The sequence below is a fragment of the Monodon monoceros genome, unplaced genomic scaffold (assembly GCF_005190385.1).
Source record: "Monodon monoceros isolate NGI ecotype Baffin Bay Population unplaced genomic scaffold, NGI_Narwhal_1 Super_Scaffold_20, whole genome shotgun sequence".
In the NCBI taxonomy this organism is placed as follows: Eukaryota; Metazoa; Chordata; class Mammalia; order Artiodactyla; family Monodontidae; genus Monodon; species Monodon monoceros.
Window position 1 is genome coordinate 51818394 of NW_021703777.1, and position 26660 is coordinate 51845053.

Sequence of the window (26660 nt, forward strand, 5' to 3'; positions counted from 1 at the left end):
ATCCTTCCAAGTATTACTTTTTACTTTATAAGAGAACCGTCAGGAAGTTTTACACCTTCTCTGCGTGGGAAGGAAAGAGAGACAGGGAGAGAGAGAGAGAGAGGGAGAGGGAAAGAATGAAGCTGTGGCAGGGAGGGAGAGAGAGACGGGGGAGGGAGAGAGAGAGGGAGAGGGGGGGGTGAGAGGGAGAGAGAGAGAGACTATGAAGCTGTGGGAGTAAGGGACTAGGAGACACGTGAGATGGGGGTAGGGCTACGACGTGATGGGGCGGGGCTCTTGGGAGGAGGAAGGCCGGACTGTGGGAGAGTACCAGTGAGGGGGCGGGCCCCTAACGGCTTTCTTCGTTTGGAGTCGAAGGGCCCATTCTGCGCATGTGCAGCTCGTTTTAAATTGCGTAGTTGGATGCGCGCGAGTGGGCGCGCTCCCGGGCGCGCTCGCTGGGTCGCGGCTCCTTAGTTTCCGCCATCTACCGCCTTCTTTCGCTTAAGGTGTTACTGGGTTTCCGCCTGGCTGCTCTTCGTGTGACTCCGTCCTCGCTGGGCTGCCTGGAGCTGCGGCCCGTGTGAACTTCCGCCCCCAACCCCTGCGCGGGCTGAGCCGGGCCCGAACATGGCCGCGTGGGGGCTGGTAAGTGCAGGCCGCGGACCCCGCGAGGCTGGGGGAGTGAAGCTTTGGGCAGGTGTTGTGGCTTCTGGGGGGTTTCAGTGGGGAAGCCGCGCGAGTTTTTTGAGCTCGGGAGTGATCGGGTGCCGATAGCTAGAGTTAATTTACTTGTCGTGTTTCAGGTCTTTTTGTAATCCCGGGCGTGACGGCGTCTTTCTCTTCAGAGAATCTTGCGATTGCTACTTTTTAGCCTATCTCCAGTTCCTAGTCCTCCAAATAATTTTCTGTCCTTAGAAGTATTGAAAAGCCTTGAAAGTGTGCCTTTGCTTCAGAGTTGCTAGTGTAGAGAGGCGTCTGTTATTGACAGATAGTTTTCTGTGAGGCAGCTACTAGTTAAAAAGTGCAAGCTGTGAATGGCTGAAGGGGGCGGGAATTCTTTTTTTGGCCTATTTCTGGACTCCCTTGGTATTCACTGTTCTATATTTCAGACTTCGCTTATGGTTACCATACTTTATACAACCCTTAGCAGCCCCTATCCTAAACTTGTGTTTTCTACTTTATCTCCCCTTTTAAGATCTTCAGCATGGATGAATAAGATATTCCCATTTATAATGAAGTTATATATGGATGCTTGTATGCATAAAAAGATGTATTGTGGAGAAAAACTGTTACCTGCCATTTCAGTAAATAACGAATGTTACCCACCTTCAAGCCACCAGCAACTGCAGCTGCCTGCAGGGTGTGCCTAAGGGGAATTCAGGATGGAGAAAAACAGGAAGCTGGCCCTAGATAGTTATGAGACTTATATAAGAAATAACTTCAATGAGCCCAGACTCTTGGATCTTCCCATTTATAGAGAAGCACTAAAAATCATTAACTTGAGGTGTCTGATTTGGATGTTTGACTACCTTTTTTTCCCCAGCCCAAACTCCTATATATCCTGGTCCCCCCCTTACCTCTTTGGAGCAGTTCCTCAGAGCTCGCTGAGAGCCTGTCTACTGGGCTGTAGTCCTCAGTAAGGTCCCCGAATAAAACTTAACTCGCAAATTTTAAGTTGCCCATTTTTTTTCAGTTGACAGTTATATATAATGTAAACAATGCAGGTGCTCATAGTAAAAAGTACTCCTATACCACCCTTTCATACTGTTGACTAAAGAAAAATGCATGATTGCTGGGTCATATGGTAAGAGTACGTTTACTTTTGTAAGAAACCACCAAGCGGTCCTCCAAAGTGGCTGTACTGTTTTGCCTTCCAAAATGAGAGTTCCCGTTGTTCCACTTTTACAGTTGTCATTGTTCCAAGTTTGGTCACACAACCAGATGGGTAGTGGTATCTGGTTTTAACTTGCATTACTGCTTGACATGTGATGTGGAGCATCTTTTCTTATGCTTATTTGTCATCTGTATATCTTCTTAAATGAGGTGTCTGTTAAGGTCTTTGAACCAGTTATTTTTTAATTGGGTTTTCTTTTTGTTGAGTTTAAAGTGTTTTTTTATATTTTGGATAACAGTCCTTATCAGATGTGCCTTTTGCAACTATCTTCTCCTGGTCTGTGGCTTGTCTTCTCATTCTTTATCTCTTTTTTTTTTAAACCGTGATCTGTGTTTTATCTGTATCAGTGTTGGTATGTGTTTAAATTCTATGATTAATAATAATAATGATATTGTTAATAAACAACTTATTTTCTCACTGTGATCTCTGCCTTTCTGTTATGAATTTCTCCTATCTTTAAGATGATGCCCTTCAGAATATGGGAAGCTTAGACTGGTTGAAGCTTGTCTTAGTTCTCATATTGACTGCTTTTCCTGCTTTTCATTCCTCCAGTCAACCTTCTGTAATCATTGCCCTTGTATCTCCTTATTTCAAAGTTCTCTTTCCTTCTCCCGGGGTATTGCACTTGGCTTCTCAGACTGAGGAGGAGAGAGATAGACAAAACTGAAGCTGGAAGAGCAGCTTATGGTCCACTCTGCTGTGTTCTCATTCTTTTGACCAAAGTTCACTTTTATTTTACAACAAAAGTTCTCACCAGAGCACTAGTGCAGACACACTGACACAAAGAGAAAAATCATTTTCCCGATAAAACACATCCAGCTGTTCAGATAGTAGTGATTCTTCAGAGTGATATGTTAAGATGCAAGTGCCCTTGACACAGCATAAATATGTGTGCCACCTCATGTGCAGGGCTCCTTATAGACCCAGCTTGGTTCTTCTCCGGTGTTTTCTCTTGGAGTTGTACCTGATTTTATTAGGTTTTCATTCAGATCCATTGGGGCATGGGACGATTCTGCTTTTGTTCCTTGGCCAGGAATCACTTGATCCTTAAAGTCTGGTGAGAAGACATGGCTAGGAGCAAACTCCCACAGTCCACTTTTAAAATACCTATCATAACCTTAGAATTGTTTTGAGCCTTTTAGTTCTAACATCTGACTTTGCATCATAACTCATTTGAAAGACAAGGGGAGAAGGGAGTTGAAAGATTATCCTCAGTCATTCCTGTACTTAAGTGGTTTCTAACTGGATGTGATTTTGCCCTGTAGGAGACGTTTGGTGTTGTCTGGAAAAATTTGTGGTTCCTGAGAAAGCATCGATGAGGGGGTGCTAAGGGCATCTAGGTGGAGGCCAGGGATGCTGCAAGCATCCTCCCAATGCACAGGACAGGCCCTCACAACAAAGAGAGTCAGCCCCAAATGTCATTAGTGCTAGGGTTGAGAAACCCTGCTGTATTGTATATTATTTTCTTTGAGAAAAATAATCTCACAGTGAATGGAAGAAACTAAAATTGAAATTGAGTGAAAAATGAGTTGAAATCGCAAGTTTTTGAATGTGTATTTATTTTGAAAATCAAAAAATTTTGTGTTCTAACTTTTAATTTAGAATTAAGAGACCTCTTTTGTCTTATTCACCACTTGTTTTCTAGTGTGCCTAAATAGCATTTGGCCTTGTAGTAGGTGCTCGATTTCATATTTGCTGAAGGAAAGAACTGTCTTAGCCTTAAAATTTTTCTATTTAAAAGAGGAACAGAGTACTTTACAGGTGTTATTTAATGTTCAAAAACATTTAGTGTGCAAATATGATGACTCTATCATTTTATTTATTAAATTAGGAGAAGAGTGACCTTAAATGAGGCCTTGGAAGGGAGTTAACTAATATTCTCAGGGTTTTACTTAAGTGTTTCAGAATGCTGAGTACTGATTAGAGACCTAAGTGCTTGAGTTAATTTTCCATCAAATGACTTGTGATAAAATGCAGATGTGTTAGATGTCTTTGTTCCTTAGTTTGCTATCTATAAAATAGATTTAATCTTTTGCTCCTTAGGTACCTCCTGAAGATAACAGGCTGTGTGAAACACTCTCACCTTCTTTAAAGAAAGACACTTTTATCTCATAAATTTTTGGTCTTATTTATTTGGCATATCAAAAAGATAACAAAAAATGGTGTTTGTGTGGTATACAATGCACTAGGCAAGGCTCTGGGAAGAATATAAGCTAGCTTAAAACAAAGTTTCTGCTCTCAAGTTTCTTAAAATCTAATAGAGGTCTTCATCTTTCTGAATAATTCAATTCAAAAGTGAAGCAAGGTGGCAGCAGTCACCGTGGGTGGGAAACTACAGTGGTCCAAAGTTGTGTGTAGGAGCCTTAGTAGAGTCAGGAGCGAGGCTCAGCTCAGGATGTCAGAGCATGAGTGGGGTAAAGAGAGTGTTCACATGGGGTGGGGTCATTTATATCCCATTGGGCCAAGGAAGAGTGCAGCTTACTAAACATTTTGTATTGGTAGCAATTTATTTATTTTAAAAAGCATACTATTCTTCCTATTACCACAACATTTTCAACTAGAAAATTTAACTTTATCGATTTTACAATTAAAAGATAGGACCCAAAGTATCACAAATATGCTCTCCACCGCCAATTTCAGCATGTCTATGTGTTTTATTTTTCCTGTTGCTTCCATTTATTGGGGCTGCTTCTTTGTTGGGGTTACCTCTTTTCTCTTTCTGGAAACATTCTAGCATCTTTTTATCCTCAGTTTTTCTGATATTTCATTCTTAACTTCCTAGGTATTTATCTTATGCTGGCCATTCACTCCTCATCCAGGACAATATCCTCTGAGCTTACTTTAGGCTGCTGCTTTTCTCCTGTTTCATCAGTTATCATGTTTCATTTGTTTTCCATCTTCCAGAAATCTGTTATATTTGTTTGTCCACAGATGGCCCTTTCTTCCATTCTCTTATTTATTTATTTATTTATTTATTTTTGCGGTATGCGGGCCTCTCACTGTCGTGGCCTCTCCCGTTGTGGAACACAGGCTCTGGATGCGCAGGCTCAGCGGCCATGGCTCACGGGCCCAGCCGCTCCGCGGCATGTGGGATCTTCCCGGACCAGGGCACAAACCTGTGTCCCCTGCATCGGCAGGAGGACTCTCAACCACTGTGCCACCAGGGAAGCCCCCCGTTCTCTTTTTTCATTGTCGTTTTATGCCAGTTTAGTCCTTTACTGTTACTTCAGAGGGATCTCCTTGCAGGAAAAGGAGATAAATAGATATTGTTGGTCAACCAACTTGAATTATTGGAAGCCCAGATAGTATGATTTTGATGATGGAAGAGGTATGGGGGGAGGTGGAGGAGGAGGAAGAAGAGGAGGAAGAAGATGGAATAAATCCAAAGTAAGGAAATAGTATAAACAAACATTTGGAAACAGTGGATATGAGACAAGTTCTTTTTCACTTGATCCAGAAGATATTCCTCTTTATAGTATTATAATAGGCAGTCAGCAACTACTTGCTGAATGAGTGAATAAAGAACTTAAACTTTCACCAGATTGATGATTTACTTTTCTTTCAGGATCATCTCAAAAATGACTATAGAAGAAGATTTTGCCGACCTTCCAGGTGATTTGTGTACTTAAACTTTTAAGATGATTTTTATTTGCATCTTTGGAAAGTGGAATTTTTAAATGAAGAACTATTACCTCTGACTAAAATAATGATTTATGTACCCACTGGTTAAGTATAGTCATCTTAGTTATTTTATATTAACAGAGAAATATTAATGCAGGCAGTTCAATGACTTAATGGAGGTGAGAAAAGAAATTCGCCTGATAAATGATGGACCAGGAAGAGGCAGTTTCAATTCTGACTAAATGACAGCTATGGGGAAAGCACTCTAGAGTGGATTGAATGGAAATAATAGAAAGATGCAGTTTATTCCATGGGGCTAAAAGAAAAGGTGGGTGTGGTTCTAAAAGGGCAATAGAAGGATCTTTGTGGTGATGGAACTGTTCAGTATTTTGACTATGGTGGTCACATCTGAACCTTCAAATGTAATAAAGTGTATAGAACTAACTGTATACATAAACACGCATATGAGTACATGTAGAACTGGAGAAATCTGAATAAGATTGGTGGATTCTGTCAACATCGGTATCCTGGTTGTGATAGTATACTATATGGCTTTGTGAAATGTTACCATTGCAGGAAACTGGATAAAGTGATCAAGGGACCTCTTCTATATTATTTCTTACAACTGCATGTGAATCTACAATTGTCTCAATACAAATTTTAATTAAAAAATTTATACTGATTCATTAGCTCCTTAAGATTAAAGGTATTGAATAGAAGTGCATTTGAGATCTTGGAGGGAAGACTGTGTTACTTGGAGCTGATAGGACTTGTGACCATAGAGTCTTTATTAAAGAAGCATTTCAGGATTGATTGAATATGTTCAAAAAAGTTTATGTTCTTGTTTAGATAGAGCAGTAGTCTAAAACAGCTTTAGACGTGGCTATTTAGTCAGGGTATATAATTGTTAATGTAGACAATGACATACTACTTCACATACTTTTCTGGGAACTCTTGGACTGTCAAATACTTGTTTTATCCTCAGATAATAAAGGTGATATTTTTCCCATTAAGTAAAAATTAAGATTTTATAATAAGGAGATATGGAATTTTCAAGGTAGATGTTAATAAGTAGCAAATATCCTTTGGAGATGATATGTTAACCTTTTCCCTTCTTTCCTTCTTATTAGGGCACCTGACATTAATACAGAGCAAGGCCAGAATATACTGGAAATCTTACTAGACTGTTTTGAAGAAAAAAGTAAGGTTTCATTTATAGATGGACTTTGAGGGTTGGGATGGATGAAAATGTAAATTTGTCCATTAATACCAAATTCAGCAAATATGTTCTAGCATTTCAATATATAAAATATTTTCCCAGGAATTTTTTTTTTTTTCCGGTACGCGGGCCTCTCACTGTCATGGCCTCTCCCGTTGCGGAGCACAGGCTCCGGACGCGCAGGCTCAGCGGCCATGGCTCACGGGCCCAGCTGCTCTGCGGCATGTGGGATCTTCCTGGACCGGGGCACGAACCCGTGTCCCCTGCATCGGCAGGCAGACTCTCAACCACTGCGCCACCAGGGAAGCCCCTTTCTAGGAATTTTGAGTACATATGCAGTCCTTCATGTACCTTCTGGTATACTGAAGATAATACTGGCAAAAATGAGAATAATTTGTTATTCCCTTTAGTTCACACTAAATTCCTATAGTCTGGAATTCCATAAATAATTATCATACACAAGAGAAAGTATTTCATTAATGGAAATAAATGTGCAGAATTATTGGGATCACTGGAGAGCTTGAGATAATGTTTGGTGATTTGCACCCCTTTCTAAAGAGTGTAATGGCAAAAACTTTTCCTAGTGCTGATCAGCATCAGAAGGTATTGGAATAAAAGAATAGGCCAACTAAAGAAAAACACAGATAGTGGAAAAGTATCTTTTCTTTACAAGTTCTGAAAGAAGAACTGGCACATGTTTCTTCAGGAATCTTGCTTGTCTTTTTCAGTCCTGATGCCTTCTAGGAACATTTGAATATTGAATTGATGTTTGTACTTAAGTTAAACTAATTGCGCTTAAAAGTGTCAAAAGACTTCTTCACATATCATGTAGGGCTTCTTTTAATTGTAACCAAAAAATTTTATACATGTTTTGTTTTAACTTGTTTTAGGTCTTGCCAGTGATTTTAGCACAAATTCCACAAAATCAGTGCTTTATTCAACACCTAAAATAAAAGATATTTGTGTTCAGTCACCAAGTAAAGAGGTAAGTCAAAAAGGAGAACTGGTACAAATTTAATAGTTTAGTGAGTGAACAATACACAATATATAGTTAGATACATTTTAGTTGTTTGTAAGTCTTACTCTTAAAAAGGAACCCTATATTCCCATTGAGTTTATATAAAATTGAGGTATTTTGTGAAAATTTTGGTCTAACCTTTCCTGTGTTTGAAATTGGAGGTCTGAGAATTAGAATTATCAAATTTTAACACAATTATTTTTCACTCTTACTTAAATGATGCCTAAATTAGGTTTTTAGGAAAGTGGGCAACTACTGAAGTTCCTAATCCAGGTTGGCAAGTTTGGTTATTTTCTGAAAACTGAAGGCAATTTGCTAAACAGGGGAATCAATCTTTTATTGATTATATATCTTAGGATAGGTTGACCTAACTCTACAAAATAGCAGACTTTGGAATAGAGTTTTTGAAGCTAATGATTAAAGACAAATTATTCAAAAGCACAATACTAATTAGAGAGAAGAATTGTATATAGACATACCTTGTTTTATTGTGCTTTGCTTTATTGCCCTTCACAGATAGTGCATTTTTTACAAATTGAAGGTTTGTGGTAACCCTGTGTCAAGCAAGTCTGTCAGCGCCATTATTCCGACAGCATTTGCTCGCTTCATGTCTCTATGTCATATTTTGGTAATTCTTACAATATTTCAGACATTTTCATTATAATTATATTTGTTATGATGATCTGTGATCAGAGATCTTTGATGTTACCATTGCAAAAAAATTATGACTTCCAGAACTCTCAGATGATGGTTAACATTAAATATTTTTTAATTAAGGTATGTACTTTTTTTTAGACATAATGCTATTGCACACTTAATATACTACAGTATAGTGTAAACATAACTTTTATATGCACTGGGAAATCAAAAAATTCATGTGACTTGCTTTATTGCAGTACTCGCTTTATTGGGGTGGTCTGGAACTAACCCTGCAATATCTCTGAGGAATACCTGTAGTTATAGAAATAACATTCACTAGAAACTTGAATAAACAAATAAACACATAGAGCCTTTTGGTTCCAAGAAATGAAGACATTCATTTCTGTCAGAATTGAGAGACCTTCTTTATTGTGATAAATTATATTGATTTTTGAAAGTTAAATCAACTAAGTTTCCTGGGATAATCTTGACTTGGTCATAAAGTATTAACCTGTTTTGATTTGGTTTGCCAATATTTTTAAATTTTATTTATTTATTTATTTTTGGCTGTGTTGGGTCTTCGTTTCTGTGCGAGGGCTTTCTCTAGTTGCGGCGAGCGGGGGCCACTCTTCATCGTGGTGCGCGGGCCTCTCACTATCGCGGCCTCTCTTGTTACAGAGCACAGGCTCCAGACGCGCAGGCTCAGTAGTTATGGCTCACGGGCCCAGTTGCTCCGTGGCACGTGGGATCTTCCCAGACCAGGTCTTGAACCCGTGTCCCCTGCATTCGCAGGCAGATTCTCAACCACTGCGCCACCAGGGAAGTCCCAGGTTTGCCAGTATTTAAGATGTTTTCATCGGTGTTCGTGAACAATATTGTCTTTTTTTTTTCTTTTCTTTTCTCAAAATGTTCTTGTTGGACTTTGGTATCAAGGTTATGGTAGAGGTTCCACTTTTAGGAAGGATGTAACAGATTGCAGTAAGTCAACACTCCTGCTGAAGAGCTGGTTAAAAAAATAATAATAAAATGCAAACAAATCATGTTTTTAGAGACATGTGGAGCTGTGGAAGCAACAAGGACTAGATGAAGTAAAATTTCAAAGGGTGGAATCCTTAGAATATGAGTTGATGACTGTTGGTCATTTTCTTTCCTGAGAGTATCTGTTAATTTTGGGCAAAAGCTGAGGATTTTAGGTTGGTCCAGACAGTGTGAGTCCACTGAGGGAAAGCAGAGATTTTGTCACTTGTGCAGGGATGGCATGACAAATTGGAATTCTGGAGGTGCCTCAAATGGATAGCCACTTTTCCTTAAAGAACATTTGTAAGTTCTGAGGTAGTGAAGAACTTTAGGTCAGAATGGTGGACTGAAACATGTAGTCTTGCTGTGCTAAGAAGGTAAAGTCCTACTGCAGGAAAGTGGCCCACCACCAATAGGCATTTGACACATTTTGAACAAATTGAGGCCAGAGGCTAAAAAGTTGAGCAAAAACCTCTAAAGGGCTGAACTGAATATCTCACAATCTTTAAGGGCGAAATAGGCTCACTAGGCTCTCAGTAACCCAGGAGAGGGCATTCTGAAGAACAGGGCAGGTTACGAGTGGACTGAGTCTTAATAAAATGTCATGTCAGACCCAGCTCAGTCCTTGAGAGTGAGGATCTAATCATTTCAATCCAATCTGTTTAAAAGGAGAAAAGGAGAACCTTCTCTATAGAGAGACATTACTGGGAGCTTCTACTTTTTTTTTTTAAATCAAGCCTTTTGTTTTGAGATAATTGTAGATTTATAGCAGTTGTAACAAATAGTAGAGTTCAGGACTGTGTATGGTTTACCTAGTTTCCTCTAAAGGTAACATCTTGCAAAACTATAGTACAACATTACAACCAGGATATTGACTGATACAGACAGGATACAGAAAAATTCCATCACTATAGGATCCCTCTTATCCTTTTATAACAAGTTACTTCTCTCTCACCCTTACTCCCTCAACTCCTGAAACCCCTAATCTAGTCTTCATTTTTACAGTTTTGTCATTTCAAGAATGTTGTTTAAATGGAGTCATATAGTATATAACTTTTTGGAATTGTCTTTTTCACTCAGGATAATTCTCTGGCGATTCATCCAGGTTTTTGTGTGTATCAATAATTTGTTTCTTTTTATTGCTGAGTGGTATGGATATACCACAGTTTGCTTAGCCATTTGCTTATCTCTTAGTTTTCTCTTGATTTAGTTGTCTTGGTTTTTAAATTTGTTGATATTCTGTGCACCTCTGACTAATTTATCACCAATTTCTGTGACAGAGTTATAAATGTTTTCTCAGTGTATATAGACACATCAAGTAATTTATCATTTTCAATCTTTTTCTGGAGCTACCCTTCCTAGATCTCTCTTCTCTATTTTTTGTTTCTGTCCACCTTTAGGCCTGTCACATAAGTGTTGTCAATGTGATTTCCGTTTATCATCCAGGGAAGTCCCTTCTCTTTTGTCCTGTTCTGTAGCTCATATTTCTTGCCCTCTTTCTTCTGCTGTTTTTTTTTTTTTGGTGGGGCTCATCCTTTAGTAGTGTTCTGAGAATTTAAGACCTTAAATGTTTGAAAATACCATGACTTTACCCTCATGATGGGTAATTATGTGTATAGAATTCTAGGCTGGAAATGATTCTCTTTCAGACTTCTAAAGACATGCTCTATTTTTTTTAAAGTTTCTTGTGTTGTTGAGAATATTGCTCTGATTCCTTGATCCTTTGTGAGCCACTATTTTTTCATGTTTGCAAACTTTGAGAATCTTGTCATCTGTCTTTATTGATTTGAAATTTCATGATATTCCTCGATGTTAGGTTCTTCTAATTCTTTTAATTAAGATTTCTTCTAAGAGTTCCTGTTTCATACAAGTACCTTTTTTGCTTACTTTGCTCATTACCTTTTACACTAGAGCTTTTTGTCAAATGTCCAGTGGTCCAGTGATCCTTATCGGTCTCACTTTTAAGGAAGAAAAACTAAAATGGTGATTGGAAGCTGTATTTGCAGAGTTAGAGTTGTACATTGGTAGATTTCACCATGGTATGATTTGTCTGGGCCACATCATTGTGGATGTCCAGTTGTTAATATCTGCAGGTTTTTTTCTCTTGACTTGATAAGTTTTTCTGACAAAGAATTCTTTCCTGCTTAGGGGTCTGATTCTGAATGTTCTCAGCCAGGTGAGCAAGGGGAAAGGTGCAATTTGAATACTTGCACTTAATATTTCTGTTTTCAATGTGTTACTCTTACCTTCAGTTATATTTCATGTCTTTGAGCTCACAGTCTCTCTGATTCAAAACTCAAGGGAGTAAACATCTAATCTTCTGTTTGGGTAGGAAGAGGAGGGACTCAGTGACTGACTGCTTTCTATACTTATATTTAAAAATTAAAAAAAATTTTATTACAGAAATTTTTTTTATTGGAGTATAATTTTTTAAATTTTTATTTATTTTATTTTATTATTTTTATTTTTGGCTGCGTTGGGTTTTCGTTGCTGCGTGTGGGATTTCTCTTGTTGTGGCGAGCTGGGGCTACTCTTGGTTGCGGTGTGCAGGCTTCTCATTGCGGTGGCTTTTCTTGTTGCAGAGCATGGGCTTTAGGCGCGCGGGCTTCAGTAGTTGTGGCTCGCAGGCTCTAGAGCTCAGGCTCAGTAGTTGTGGTGCATGGGCTTAGTTGCTCTGCGGCATGTGGAATTTTCCCGGACCAGGGCTCGAACCTGTGTCCCCTGCATTGGCAGGCAGATTCTTAACCACTGCACCACCAGGCAAGTTCCTATTGGAGTATAATTGCTTTACAATGTTGTGTTAGTTTCTGCTGTACAACACAGTGAATCAGCTATATGTCTACATGTATTCCCTGCCTCTTGGACCTCCGTCGCATCCCCCACCATCCCACCCTTCTAGGTCATCACAGAGCACCAAGCTGTCCTCCCTGTGCTATACTGCAGGTTCCCACTAGCTATCTATTTTACACGTGGTAGTGTTTTTATATCAAACCTAATCTCCCAGTTCATCCCACCCTCCCCTTCTGCCTCTATGTTCACACGTCCATCCACTACATCTGCGTCTCTATTCCTGCCCTGGAAATAGGTTCATCTGTACTATTTTTCTAGATTCCACATATATCCATTAATATATGAAATTTGTTTTTCTCTTTCTGACTTACTTCACTCTGTATGACAGACTCTAGGTCCATCCACATATCCACAGATGACCCAATTTCATTCCTTTTTATGGCTGAGTAATATTCCATTATATATATAATGGAATATTACTCAGCCATAAAAAGGAATGAAATGGAATGAAACGTATATATGTATATATATACATATGTACATATATATGTATATGTATACGTACATATATATGTATATGTATATATATACATATACATATATATATACATAAAATGGAATGAAATATATATATGTATATATATATATACACCACATCTTCTTTTATCCATTCATCTGTCAGTAGACGTTTAGGTTGTTTCCATGACCTGGCTATTGTAAATATTGCTGCAGTGCACATTGGGGTACATGTGTCTTTCTGAATTACGGTTTCTCAGGGTATATGCCCAGTAGTGGGATTGCTGGGTCATATGGTAGTTCTATTTTTAGTTTTTTAAGGAACCTCCATACTGTTCTCCACAGTGGCTGTATCAGTTTACATTCCCACCAGCAGTGCAGGAGGGTTCCCTTTTCTCCTCACCCTTTCCAGCATTTATTGTTTGTAGATTTTTTGATGATGGCCATTCTGACCAGTGTGAGATGATACCTCATTATAGTTTTGATGTGCATTTCTCTAATGATTAGTGATGTTGAGCATCTTTTCATTTGTTTGTTGACTATCTGTATAACTTGTTCTGAGAAATGTCTATTTAGGTCTTCTACTCATTTTTTGATTGGATTGTGTTTTTTTTTATATTGAGCTGGCCGAGCTGTTTGTATAATTTGGAGATTAATCCTTTGTCTGTTGTTTCGTTGCAAATATTTTCTCCCATTCTGAGGGTTGTCTTTTCATCTTGTTTATGGTTTCCTTTGTTGTGTAAAAGCTTTTACGTTTAATTAGGTCCCATTTGTTTATTTTTGTTTTTATTTTCATTACTCTAGGAGGTGGGTCAAAAAGGACCTTGCTGTAATTTATGTCATAGAATGTTCTTCCTATGATTTCCTCTAAGAGTTTTATAGTGTCTGGCCTTAACGTTTAGGTCTGTAATCCATTTTGAGTTTATTTTTGTGTATGGTGTTAGGGAGTGTTCTAATTTCATTCTTTTATATGTAGCTGTCCAGTTTTCCCAACACCACTTATTGAAGAGGCTGTCTTTTCTCCATTGTATATTCTTGCCTCCTTTGTCATAAGTTCGTTGACCATAGGTGTGTGAGTTTATCTCTGGGTTTTCTATCATGTACCATTGATCTGTATTTCTGTTTTTGTGCCAGTACCATACTGTCTTGATGACTCTAGCTTTGTAGTACAGTCTGAAGTCAGGGAGCCTGATTCCTCCATCTCCATCTTTCTTTTGCAAGATTGCTTTGGCTATTTGGGGTCTTTTGTGCTTCCATACAAATTAAAAAATTTTTTGTTCTAGTTCTGTGAAAAATGACATTGGTAATTTGATAGGGATTGCATTCAATCTGTAGATTGCTTTGTGTAGTATAGTCATTTTCACAGTATTGATTCTTCCCATCCAAGAACATGGTATATCTCTCCATCTGTTTGTGTCATCTTTGATTTCTTTCATCAGTGTTTTACAGTTGATTTCTTTCATCAGTGTTTTACAGTTTTCTGTGTACAGGTCTTTTGCCTCCTTAGGGAGGTATTCCTAGGTATTTTATTTTATTCTTTTTGTTGCAATGCTGAATGGGATTGTTTCCTTAATTTCTCTTTCTGATCTTTCGTTGTTAGTGTATAGGAATGCAAGAGATTTCTGTGCATTAATTTTGTATCCTGCAACTTTACCATATCCATTGATTAGCTCTAGTAGTTTTCTGGTGGCATCTTTAGGATTCTCTATGTATAGCATCATGTCATCTGCAAACAGTGGCAGTTTTACTTCTTCTTTTCCAATTTGGATTCCTTTTATTTCTTTTTCTTCTCTGATTGCTGTGGCTAAAACTTCCAAAACTATGTTGAATAATAGTGGTGAGAGTGGACATCCTTGTCTTGTTCCTGATCTTAGAGGAAATGCTTTCAGTTTTTCCCCACTAAGAATGATGTTTGCTGTGGGTTTGTTGTATATGGCCTTTATTATGTAGAGGTAGGTTCCATCTAAGCCCTCTTTCTGGAGAGTTTTTATCATAAATGGGTGTTGAATTTTGTCAAAAGCTTTTTCTTCATCTATTGAGATGACCATATGGTTTTTATTCTTCAGTTTGTTAATGTGGTGTATCACATTGATTAATTTGCATTTATTGAAGAATCCTTGCATCCCTGGGATAAATCCCACTTGATCATGGTGTATGATCCTTTTAATGTGTTGTTAGATTCTGTTTGCTAGTATGTTTGCGTCTATGTTCAGCAGTGATATTGGTCTGTAATTTTCTTTTCTTGTGATATCTTTGTCTGGTTTTGGTATCAGGGTGATGGTGGCCTCACAGAATGAGTTTGGGAGTGTTCATCTCTGCAATTTTTTGGAAGAGTTTGAGAATGATAGGTGTTAACTCTTCTCTAAACGCTTGGTAGAATTCAACTGTGAAGCCATCTGGTCCTGGACTTTTGTTTTTTGGAAGATTTTTAGTTACAGTTTAGATTTCATTACTTGTGATTGGTCTGTTTATATTTTCTATTTCTTCTTGGTTCAGTCTTGGAAGTTTGTACCTTTCCAAGAATTTGTCCATTTCTTCTGGGTTTTCCATTTTATTGGCATATAGTTGCTTGTAGTAGTGTCTTATAATTCTTTGTATTTCTGTGATGTCAGTTGTAATTGCTCCTTTTTCATTTCTAACTTTTTTTTTTACAAATTTATTTAATTAATTTATTTTTGTCTTCATTGGGTCTTCGTTGCTGCACGTGAGCTTTCTCTAGTTTTGGTGAGCGGGGGCTACTCTTCGTTGTGCTGCGCATGCTTCTCATTGCTATGGCTTCTTTTGTTGCGAAGCGCAGGCCCTAGAGTGAGTGGCTTCAGTAGTTGTGATTCATGGGCTCAGTAGTTGTGGCTCATGGGCTCTGGAGTGCAGGCTCAGTAGTTATGGCACACGGGCTTAGTTGCTCCGCGGCATGTGGGATCTTCCTGCACCAGGGCTTGTACCTGTGTCCCCTGCGTTGGCAGGCATGATTCTTAACCACTGTGCCACCAGGGAAGTCCCTCATTTCTAATTTTATTGATTTGAGTTCTCTCCCTTTTTTTCTTGATGATCCTGGCTAAGTGTTTATCAATTTTGTTTATCTTCTCAAAGAACCAACTTTTAGTTTCATTGATCTTTGCTATTATTTTCTTCATTTCTGTTTCATTTATTTCTGGTCTGATCTTTATGACTTCTTTCCTTCTACTAATTTTGGGATTTCTTTGTTCTTCTTTCTCTTTTTGCTTTAGGTGTAAGATTAGATCATTTATTTGAGAGTTTTTTTGTTTCTTGAGGTGACATTGAATTGGTATAAACTTCCCTCTTGGAACTGCTTTTGCTGTGTCCCATAGGTTTGGGGCCATTGTGTTTTCATTGTCATTTGTTTCTATGTATTTTTTATTTCCTCTTTGATTTCTTCAGTGATCTCTTGGTTATTTAGTAGCACACTGTTTAGCTTCCATATGTATTTTTATTTTTACAGTTTTTTTCCTGTAATTGATTTCTAATCTCATAGCCGTGTGGTCGGAAAAGATGCTTGATACGATTTCAGTTTTCTTAAATAACGCGAGGCTTGATTTGTGACCCAAGATGTGATCTATCCTGGAGAATGTTCCATGTGCACTTGAGAAGAAAGTGTATTCTGCTGCTTTTGGGTGGAATGTCCTGTAAATTTCAATTAAACCTGTCTGGTCTATTGTGTCATTTAAAGCTGGTATTTCATTACTTATTTTCTGTCTGGACGATCTGTCCTCTGGTGCGAGTGGGGTGTTTTAAGTCCCCCACTATTATTGTGTTACTGTTGTTTTCCCCTTTTATGGCTGCTAGCATTTGCCTTATGTTTATGTTGGGTACATAAATACTTATAATTGTTATATCTTCTTCTTGGATCTCTTGATCATTATGTAGTGTCCTTCCTTATCTCTTGTAACAGTCTTCATTTTAAAGTCTGTTTTGTCTTACATGAGTATTGCTACTCCAGCTTTCTTTTGGCTTCCATATTCATGGAATGTCTTTTTTCATCCCCTCACTTTCAGTCTGTATGTGTCCCTAGATCTGAAGTGGGTTTCTTGTAGACAGCATATATATGGGTCTTGTTTTTGTATCCATTCAGCCAATCTGTGTATTTTGGTTGGAGCATTTAGTCCATTTACATTTAAGGTAATTATCGATATGTATGTTCCTATTCCCATTTTCTAAATTGTTTTGGGTTCGTTATTATAGGTCTTTTCCTTCTCTTGTGTTTCTTGTCTGGAGAAGTTCCTTTAGCATTTGTTGTAAAGCTGGTTTGGTGGTGCTGAACTCTCTAAGCTTTTGCTTGTCTGTAAAGGTTTTAATTTCTCCATCAAATCTGAATGAGATCCTTGCTGGGTAGAGTAGTCTTGGTTGCAGGTTTTTCTCCTTCATCACTTTCAGTATGTCCTGCCACTCCCTTCTGGCTTGTAGGGTTTCTGCTGAGAGATCAGCTGTTAACCTTATGGGGATTCCCTTGTGTGTTATTTGTTGTTTTTCCCTTGCTGCTTTTAATATGCTTTCTTTGTATTTAATTTTTGACAGTTTGATTAATATGTGTCTTGGCGTATTTCTCCTTGTATTTATCCTGTATGGGACTCTTTGTGCTTCCTGGACTTGATTAACTATTTCCTTTCCCATATTAGGGAAGTTTTCAACTATAATCTCTTCAAATATTTTCTCAGTCCCTTTCTTTTTCTCTTCTTCTTCTGGAACCCCTATAATTCGAATGTCGGTGCGTTTAATGTTGTCCCAGAGGTCTCTGAGACTGTCCTCAGTTCTTTTCATTCTTTTTTCTTTATTCTGCTCTGCAGTAGTTATTTCCACTATTTTATCTTCCAGGTCACTTATCTGTTCTTCTGCCTCAGTTATTCTGCTATTGATCCCATCTAGAGTACTTTTAATTTCATTTATTGTGTTGTTCATCGTTGCTTGTTTCATCTTTATTTCTTCTAGGTCTTTGTTAACTGTTTCTTGCATTTTGTCCATTCTTTTTCCAAGATTTCGGATCATCCTTACTATCATTATTCTGAATTCTTTTTCAGGTAGACTGCCTATTTCCTCTTCATTTGTTAGGTCTGGTGCATTTTTATCTTGCTCCTTTATCTGCTGTGTGTTTTTCTGTCTTCTCATTTTGCTTATCTTACTGTGTTTGGGGTCTCCTTTTTGCCGGCTGCAGGTTCGTAGTACCCGCTGTTTTTGATGTCTGTCTCCAGTGGCTAAGGTTGGTTCAGTGGGTTGTGTAGGCTTCCTGGTGGAAGCTCCTACAATAGGAGCTCATGCCTGACCCCCAGCTTGGGAGCCAAGATCCTACAAGCTGCACCGTGTGGCAGAAAAACAAAACAAAACAAAAACAAAAGGCAAAAGTATAACAAAGAATAAAAAATAAAATAAAATTAGAAAAGTAAAAATTTATTAGAAAATATATGTATAACTGAAACAACAACAAGGTAAAACAGAACCAGAACAGGAAAAAAAAAAAAAAAAACCAAACAAACCAGAGAAGGCCTTTGCTGTGGGGTGGCAGGACCTAGATTCAAGACCCATGGGGCTGGAAAAGTCCCTGAGGGGGGCTTCCCCGGTGGCACAGTGGTTGAGGGTCTGCCTGCCGATGCAGGGGACACGGGTTTGTGCCCCAGTCCGGGAAGATCCCACATGCCGCGGAGCGGCTAGGCCCGTGAGCCATGACCGCTGAGCCTGCACATCCGGAGCCTGTGCTCCGCAACAGAAGAGGCCACAACAGTGAGAGGCCCGCGTACCGCAAAAAAAAAAAAAAAAAAAGTGCCTGAGGGGACCTTGAGTGTAGGGGTTTTGGCCTGGGACCCCAGCAGACTAACTGGGGACCGAGAGCTTGGGGGAAACTCTGGCCACGTTCCCCTCTGATTCCCCAATCCCCTGAAAGTCTCTCCCTGTCCTGCCAATCCCCTCACCATGGGTGGGCCCCTCCTGAACATGGGAACTCCTCCCCTCCCCCAGCCACCCCTCAGGGGCACTGGTCCCGTATAGCCTCTACTTTTCCTCCCCACGTGTCCCACCTGGTCACTTGGGGGTTCCTCCTGTCCCCATAGGTGTCTGAGGTCCCCCACTAGTGCCTGGTAGATGCTCTAGCTGTGTGGAGACACAAATTCCATGTCCTCCTACTCCGCCATCTTGACTCTGCTCCCCCCATACATCCTTTAACAACTCTTCTGTTTGCAGGCCCTACCTGGAGCCCCTCTTTTAGAGGTGCATTGTACCTTGAAAAACTGAGCTTATGGGTTTCTCCTTAAACATAAATCTGTCGGCTTCTGGGCTTACTTCATTGTTAGCATGCTTCTGGTCTTTCTGGGCTGCTACTAATCTGCTTTCCAACCTAAAAGAGTTTATTGATGTCTCTCATCTACTCCCTTCTCTTTCTCTTCATCCTTCTGGGTTTATACATTTAAAAAAATCCTTAGTGGGACTTCCCTGGTGATGCATTGCTTAAGAATCTGCCTGCCAATGCAGGGGTCACGAGTTTGATCCCTGGTCTGGGAAGATCCCGCATGCCGTGGAGCAGCTAAGCCTGTGTGCCACAGCTACTGAACCTGCACTCTAGATCCCACGAGCCACAACTATTGAGCCCATGTGCCACAACTACTGAAGCCTGTGCGCCTAGAGTCTGTGCTCCACAACAGGAGAACCATTTCAATGAGGAGCCTGCACACTGCAACGAAGAGTAGCCCCCACTCGCCACAACTAGAGAAAGCCTGCGCACAGCAGCAAAGACCCAATGCCAACAAAAATAAATAAATAAAATAAATTAAAAAAAAAAGAATGCATTAAAAAAAATCCTGGTGAGGTTTCAAAAGGGAGTAGAATATAATGAAAACTTGCTTTTGTTACTTTACATAATTGAGTTCCATAGTGTATCTGCTGAACTAGCAATGTAGTGGCTCCATTATTTACATATTTCCCTATTGGTAGAGTTTTAGATTTTTTTCCCTCTATTCATTATAATAATGATGTAGTGAACACCTTTGTTTATGCCTCCTTGTTTGCATTTGTAAATTGAATTTCTCTAGGATATGTACTTTTAAAACGAAATTGTTAAGTATTGTCAATTTTTTCTTCAGAATGGTCTATTAGTTTACTTTCCCACTTGTAATGTGTGAATGAGATTTCTCTTTTCTAGAATTAAAAAATTTACGACTTGATATATTTCAAATTTTCAAAAGAAAGCATGTTATGTACATAAGGTATTAAAAATAACATAAATGAACACCCATGTGCCCATTTCTCAATGTTAGAAATACCAGTACCTTTGAAGCACCTGTGTGCCCCTTTGTGATCTTACTCTTTTGCCTCTCCTCCCTGCACAGAGGTAACCACTGTGTTGAATTTCATGTTCATCATTCCCATCTTTTGCTTTATAGCTTTACCACAGGTGCGTGTGTGCTGACATTTGTGTCAATATTTCTTTCACTACTTAAGACAGGTCCTGCTACCATTCACATGTTGGGTGCTTCACTAGATAGGACTCATGAGACTCCACTTGTAGTTAGTTGTACTCATGACTGAGATTTGTTATAGGCATACAGTCAGGATACACAGCCAGATCAGTAAGAGAAAAGTACGCATCAGGCAGAGTATGGTGGAATCCATGTCAGGCTCTCCAAAGGGGCCACACAGAGTGCACTCTTTGCATCCAGCAGTAAAATGCTATAAAACATGTACAGTCTTTCTGCCCTGGGAAGCCTTTTGAGATTTAGCCTGTTTTTATTGGGAGCTGGTTATACTGGTACTTTCTGCCCACCAAAATTCTGTATTCTCTGAAGGAAAGAAGGAAGGTGTTCACCATAAATCACATTGTTTATACAAACAGTCTAGGCAGGCTGGCGTAACAGGTTCCAGTTGGTAATGGAGGAAACATTCTGAAAGCCAAGACTCTGTGTGCCAGCCAAGGGCTAGTCCTGTAAGCAGGTTTTTAAGTGATCAGGCCTGGTGCATTAACTCTTTCCTGCATAGAGTGAATTTCTAAATACTATATATATTTAGTGTTTTACATGTTTTTGCATCTATTCTGAACTTAACATAAATGGGATTATATACTTGTGTGACTTTCTTTTTGTTTAACATAATCATTCATGTATGCTGTAGTTTGTTCCTTTCACTGTTGTATTTGTGATATTGTGATATATGACTATACGGTAATTTATTTTTCCAGTCTTCTGGCAGAATAGGTTTTTAAAAGTTGTTCAGAGCAACATTGCTTCTGTGATAGGTTATATGAAATTTCAGCTTTACTATGAAATTGGTTTCTAAGGAGTTAAGTATGCAGCTTTACCAGCTGGTTTATTGTTTTTAAAAATACTTTCTTTTTTCAATTTAAGAACAAATGTGTTTAATCAAAATTGGTAATTTAATAGAATAGATCTAATGTTGTATCTCTTTTAGACTCAGTGCCAGAAATCACATCCAAAGTCAGGTACGGTTTCTTCAAGGAAGAAAGAAGCCCCTCTGCAGTTAATTGTGGAACCAAGTGAAGCTGTCAACAAATCAGGTTGGTAGCATCCCCATGGGTGATATTTGCCTAGATATATTTAAAGAGTTAGGGGCTTCCCTGCTGGCGCAGTGGTTGAGAGTCCGCCTGCTGATGCAGGGGACACGGGTTCGTGCCCCGGTCCAGGAAGATCCCACATGCCGCGGAGCGGCTGGGCCCGTGAGCCATGGCCGCTGAGCCTGCGCGTCCGGAGCCTGTGCTCCGCAACAGGAGAGGCCACAACAGTGAGAGGCCCGCGTACCGCAGAAAAAAAGAAAAGAGAAATGCTGAAGGTAGCACAGATGTTGGCTTGAGTCACAAGGTCAGGGTCAGCCTAGACAGAATTGTGAAATGGATGAAGTTGTTTCTGAGTCCCTCGTAAGTCCACTGTCAGTGTATTTTTTTTTTTTTAAAAAACATGAATAAGTTTTTTTTTTAATTTTATTGAAATATAGTTGATTTACAATGTTGTGTTTAATTTCTGCTACACAGCAGAGTGACTCAGTTATACATATATATTCTTTTCCATTATGGTTTATCATACGATACTGAATATAGTTCCCTGTGCTATAGTAGGACCTTGTTGTTTATCCGTCCTATATATAATAGTTTGCATCTGCTAATCCCAAGCTCCCAATCCTTCCCTCCCCACTTCCCCTCGGCAACCACAAGTGTGTTCTTTATATCTGTGAGTTCATTTTTGTTTCATAGATATGTTCATTTGTGTTGTATTTTAGATTCCACATATAAGTGATATATGGTATTTGTCTTTCTGACTTACTTCATTTAGTCTGATAATCTCTAGGTCTATCCATATTGCTGCAAGTGGCATTACTTCTTTCTTTTTAATGGCTGAGTAATATTCCATTGTATATATGTGCCACATCTTTATCCATTCATCCAACTGTGGACATTTAGGTTGTTTCCATGTCTTGGCTATTGTAAATAGTGCTGCTATGAACAAAGGGGTGCAAGTATCTTTTCGAATTATCATTTTATCTGGGTATATGACCAGGAGTGGGATTGCTGGATCATTTGGCAACTCTGTTTTTAGTTTTTAGTTTTTTTGTTTTTTTTTTTTTGCGGTACACGGGCCTCTCACTGTTGTGGCCTCTCCTGTTGCAGAGCACAGGCTCCAGAGGCGCAGGCTCTGGATGTGTAGGCTCAGCGGCCATGGGTCATGGGCCCAGCCGATCTGCGCCATGTGGGATCTTCCTGGACCGGGGCACGAACCCGTGTTCCCTGAATTGGCAGGTGGACTCTCAACCACTGCGCCACCAGGGAAACCCTATTTTTAGTGTTCATACTGTTTTCTATAGTGGCTGCACCAATTTACATTCCTACCAACAGTGTAAGAGGGTTCCCTTTTCTCCACACCCTCTCCAGCGTTTATTATTTGTAGACTTTTTAATGATGGCCATTCCGACCGGTGTGAGGTGGTACCTCATTGTTGTTTTGATTTGCGGAATAATAAGTTTTATCTGATTATTATGTGTGTTTTTGTTTTAGTGGTAGGAGCGTTGTTCATAGGATGTGGTAAGAGACATTAACTAAGAATTATTATAGGGACCATAGCTTTAAGAGTTTTCAAGTAGATTTTTCTTTTTTTCTTTTCTTCTTTTTTTTTTTTTTTTAAATATTTATCATCATACAGTTTCTGTGGGTCAGGAATTCAGAAGCAGCTAGTTAGGTGGTGCTGGCTTGTAATCTCATGAGGTGGTAGTCGGGATGATAGCCAGGGTTGCAGTCATCTGAAGGCTTGACTGGGGCTAAGGATGAATTTCCAAGATGACACTCATGTGGGTCTGGTTGCCGGCAGGAAGCCTTAATTTCCTCCCATGTGGGCCTCTCCATGGGCTCCTTGAGCATTTTTTTTTAACTAAGGTATAATTTACATAATATTAGTTTCAGGAATACAACATAATGATTTGATATTTGAATATATGTGGTCAGTGTTCTTTTTCTCTCTGTTGCATTTCCTTCAGTCATTTATATGTGCTGCCAGTTTTTAAAGTTTTATTTGCATTTTTCAAATTAGAAAAGTCCTTCATTTGAGGTGAGTCAAAGATTTAAAAGAAAAAGCTACTAATCATTACTCCCCTCATCCTGCTGAGGTAGCCTTGAATCCTTCCATATCTTCATTGGTGCTCCTGAACGAACACATATATAAACGTGTGTGTGCGTGCACGCATGCTTTCAGAAGAGGCTTTTACAATTTCCTTTTATACAAGCAATGTAAGAAAGTACCTTTCACCTGATAGAGTATTTACTATTCTATTGAACTTTTTGCCAATTTGATCACTATTAAATGATCTCAATATTACTTTAGTGATTACCACTGAGTTTGAACACCTTTTCATAAGTTTACTGGCTATTTGAAATACCTTTTTATCTTTTCATATCCTTTGCCCATTTGTTTTTTCTAGTTTATGGGAGATCTTTAAATTGAATATCTGTAACTGTTTATCTGTAATTTGTGTAATTTATCTGTTATTTATCAGATATTTTTCCAAATGATCCCTAGACTATTACAGATTTTGTTTATAGTATCTTATATGATGGATAACGTTTTTTATTTTAATTGTCAAATGTGTGTGTGTTTGTTTTTTTCAATAGCTTTTGAGTTTCTTGTTTTGGTTGAAAGGTCTGTTTTATCCTAATGGTATATGTAATATCTTAGATTTTCATCTTAACATCTTTTTTTCTTTTTAATTTAAATTCTTAATCCATCTGGAATGTGCTTTAGTGTATAATGTGGCATAATGTTATAATTTTATTTTCTTCCTTATGGTCAGTTGTGCTAGTTCCTTTTATTAATTACATAATCCATTCTCATATGAATGTGCTACTTTTATCATGTATTAAATCTCATATATCATTCAATATACTTTTGAATTTTGGTCCATTTGTTTATTCTTAATGTCAACACAATACTGTTTTACTAATTGTAGTTTTATAGCACATGCTGATATAAAGGTATCTATTTATATATATACTTCTGATACATGCCACTCTTCTGCCATTCTTAGACCTTTTTAATTTCTATGAATTTTGTTTATTCAGTTTCCAATAAAATTTTGTTGTGATTTTAACTAAAGTTGCGTTTAATTTGTATAGTAATTTTGTGAAAATTCATATTTTTGCGTCATTTAGGTTTTCTACTTAAGAACAAATATGTCATATATTTATGTCCTTCAAAAGTGTGTGAAGGGTACTATCAATAGCATGAAAGGATAACCCACAAAATGGGGGAAAATAATTGCATATAGTATATCTCATAAGGCAGTGGTCTCCAACCTTTTTGGCACCATGGAGCGGTTTTGTGGAAGACAATTTTTCCATGGACTGGGGGTGGGGGGGGCGGGTGGTTTTGGTATGATTCAAGCACATTACCTTTATTGTGCACTTTATTTCTATTATTATTACATTGTAAGATCCAATGAAATAATTATACAACTCACCATAATGCAGCATCAGTGGGAGCCCTGAGCTTGTTTTCACTTGCCAGTCACTGATAGGGTTTTGATATGAGTCTGCAAGCAATTGATTTATTATGGTCTCTGTGCAGTCAGACCTCTCTGCTAATGATAATCTGTATTTGCATCTGCTCCCCAGCGCTAGAGTCACCACCTCTGTTCTACCTCACATTAGATTCTCATAAGGAGCATGCAAGCTAGATCCCTTGCATGTGCAGTTCACAGTAGGGTTCGTGCTCCTATGAGAATCTAATGCCACAGATGATCTGACAGGAGGTGGGGCTCAGGTGGTAATGCGAGCAATGGGGAGCAGCTGTAAATACAGGTGAAGCTTTGCTCATTCACCTACTGCTCACCTCCTGCTGTGTGGCCCAGTTCCTAACAGGCCATGGACCAGTACTGGTCCGTGGCCTGGGGGTTGGGGACCCCTGTAATAAGGGATTTATATCCAGAATACATAAAGACTTCCTGTAACTCAACAACAGCAAAAATAAACATCCCAACTGAAAAGAGAAGAGGACTTGAATAGACATTTGTCCAGTTGGCCAATGAATGTGTTTTACCTGCCTTCACTAATTGAGTTTGCTTTCAGACTTGCATGTCCTTCAAGTGGCTTATAACCTGAACAAGATATTTGCCTGAGTTGTTTTCTGGGAACTTCAGGTCAGCTGCATCTAGTTTGTGCTGAGCTGGTTAAGACTGAATAGGACCACCCTTCAACTGGTTATGCTTAAGGGTCCACTTCAGTAACCTTTTGACCATGCAGAGGCCTGTGCAGAGTGATGATTATTGCAACTTTTTTTCAGTCACCTTTCCCCAAGCTCCCCATGCCTCAGATCATCTTGCTTGGCTGCCTTGCAAATAAACCCTCTCTTTGCTGCAAACTTTGTTGTCTCAGCATTTTGGCTTGCTATGCATCTGGCAAGCTGATAACAACTACATGAAAAGTTGTTCAACATTGTTAGTCATTAGGGAAATGCAAATCAAAACCCCACAGAGATACCACTTTATACATATTAGGATGGATATTATTACTTTTTAAATAAAATAAAAGATGTTGAGGATGTGGAATTTATAGAAACCCACATGCATTATGCAGCCAGTGGAAAAAGTTTGGTGGTTCCTCAAAAAATTAGGTATTAAGTAGCATTTCTACTTCTAGGTTTATATTCAAAAGAATTGAAAACAGGAACTCAAACAGATACTTACACCCCAATGTTCATAGCAGTATGATTCATAATACCCAAAAGGTGGAAACAACCAAATTGTCCCATGAACGAGTGAATGGACAAACAACATGTGATACATGTGTAGAGTGGAATATTATTTAACCATAAAAAGGAATGAAGTTCTGATACATGCTACAACATGGAAGAACCTTAGAAACATTATGCTAAATGAATATACTTCTGGACTTTCCTGTTGTCTTTCCCTTAGTGATTTCTAGTCTTGATTTCTTTATGGCATAGCATATATACACTATGTCATTTCATTTTAGTTCTTTAAAATTTGTGAAGATTTGTTTTATTTGTTTTATGACCCAAGATATTGTCTGCCTTTATGAATGCTTCATGGGCACTTGAAAAACAAGTATTCCATTGTTGAGTGCAGTTGACCATAAATGTCAGTTATGTTGTAGTACTAATTTTTATACACTGTTTGATGCAGTTTGCTAAAATTTTGAGAATTTTTTGCATCTAAATTAATGAGAGATAGTGGTCTGTAGTTTTCTTTTTTATGCTGTGTTTGTATGGTTTTGGTATCAAGGTAATGCTCACCAACCTTATAAAATGAGTTGGAAATTATTCCCCGTTCTAATTCCTAGAAGGGCTTATGTAAAATTAATTTTAATTCTCTGATTTTTTGGTATAATATTCTCCAGTGATATCATCTGGTCTGTGGCATTTCTTTTTCAAGAGCTTTTAAGTTACAAATTCAGTTCTCTAATAGTTATAGGACTATTTAGGTTATTTATTTTATCTTGGCACATTTTTGATAGT

At 38.6% G+C, this 26660-nt stretch overlaps 1 protein-coding gene and 1 pseudogene across 3 annotated transcripts in view; one reads left to right on the forward strand and one right to left on the reverse strand.

Moving 5' to 3' along the window:
* The first annotated feature begins 387 nt into the window (after positions 1 to 387).
* CENPC (centromere protein C) overlaps positions 388 to 26660 on the forward strand; it is a 91201-nt gene continuing 64928 nt past the window's right edge. For 2 of the 3 annotated variants that reach the window (XM_029236073.1, XM_029236074.1), the window contains exons 1-5: positions 390 to 627; positions 5442 to 5488; positions 6628 to 6698; positions 7607 to 7701; positions 21100 to 21205. In XM_029236073.1, coding sequence (XP_029091906.1) covers positions 610 to 627; positions 5442 to 5488; positions 6628 to 6698; positions 7607 to 7701; positions 21100 to 21205 — 337 coding nt within the window. In that variant the 5' untranslated portion in view covers positions 390 to 609. Of the gene's footprint in view, positions 628 to 5441; positions 5489 to 6627; positions 6699 to 7606; positions 7702 to 21099; positions 21206 to 26660 lie in introns of all 3 variants that reach the window. The other variant, XR_003795662.1, reaches the window with a different exon arrangement.
* LOC114903229 lies at positions 2282 to 2945 on the reverse strand (annotated as a pseudogene).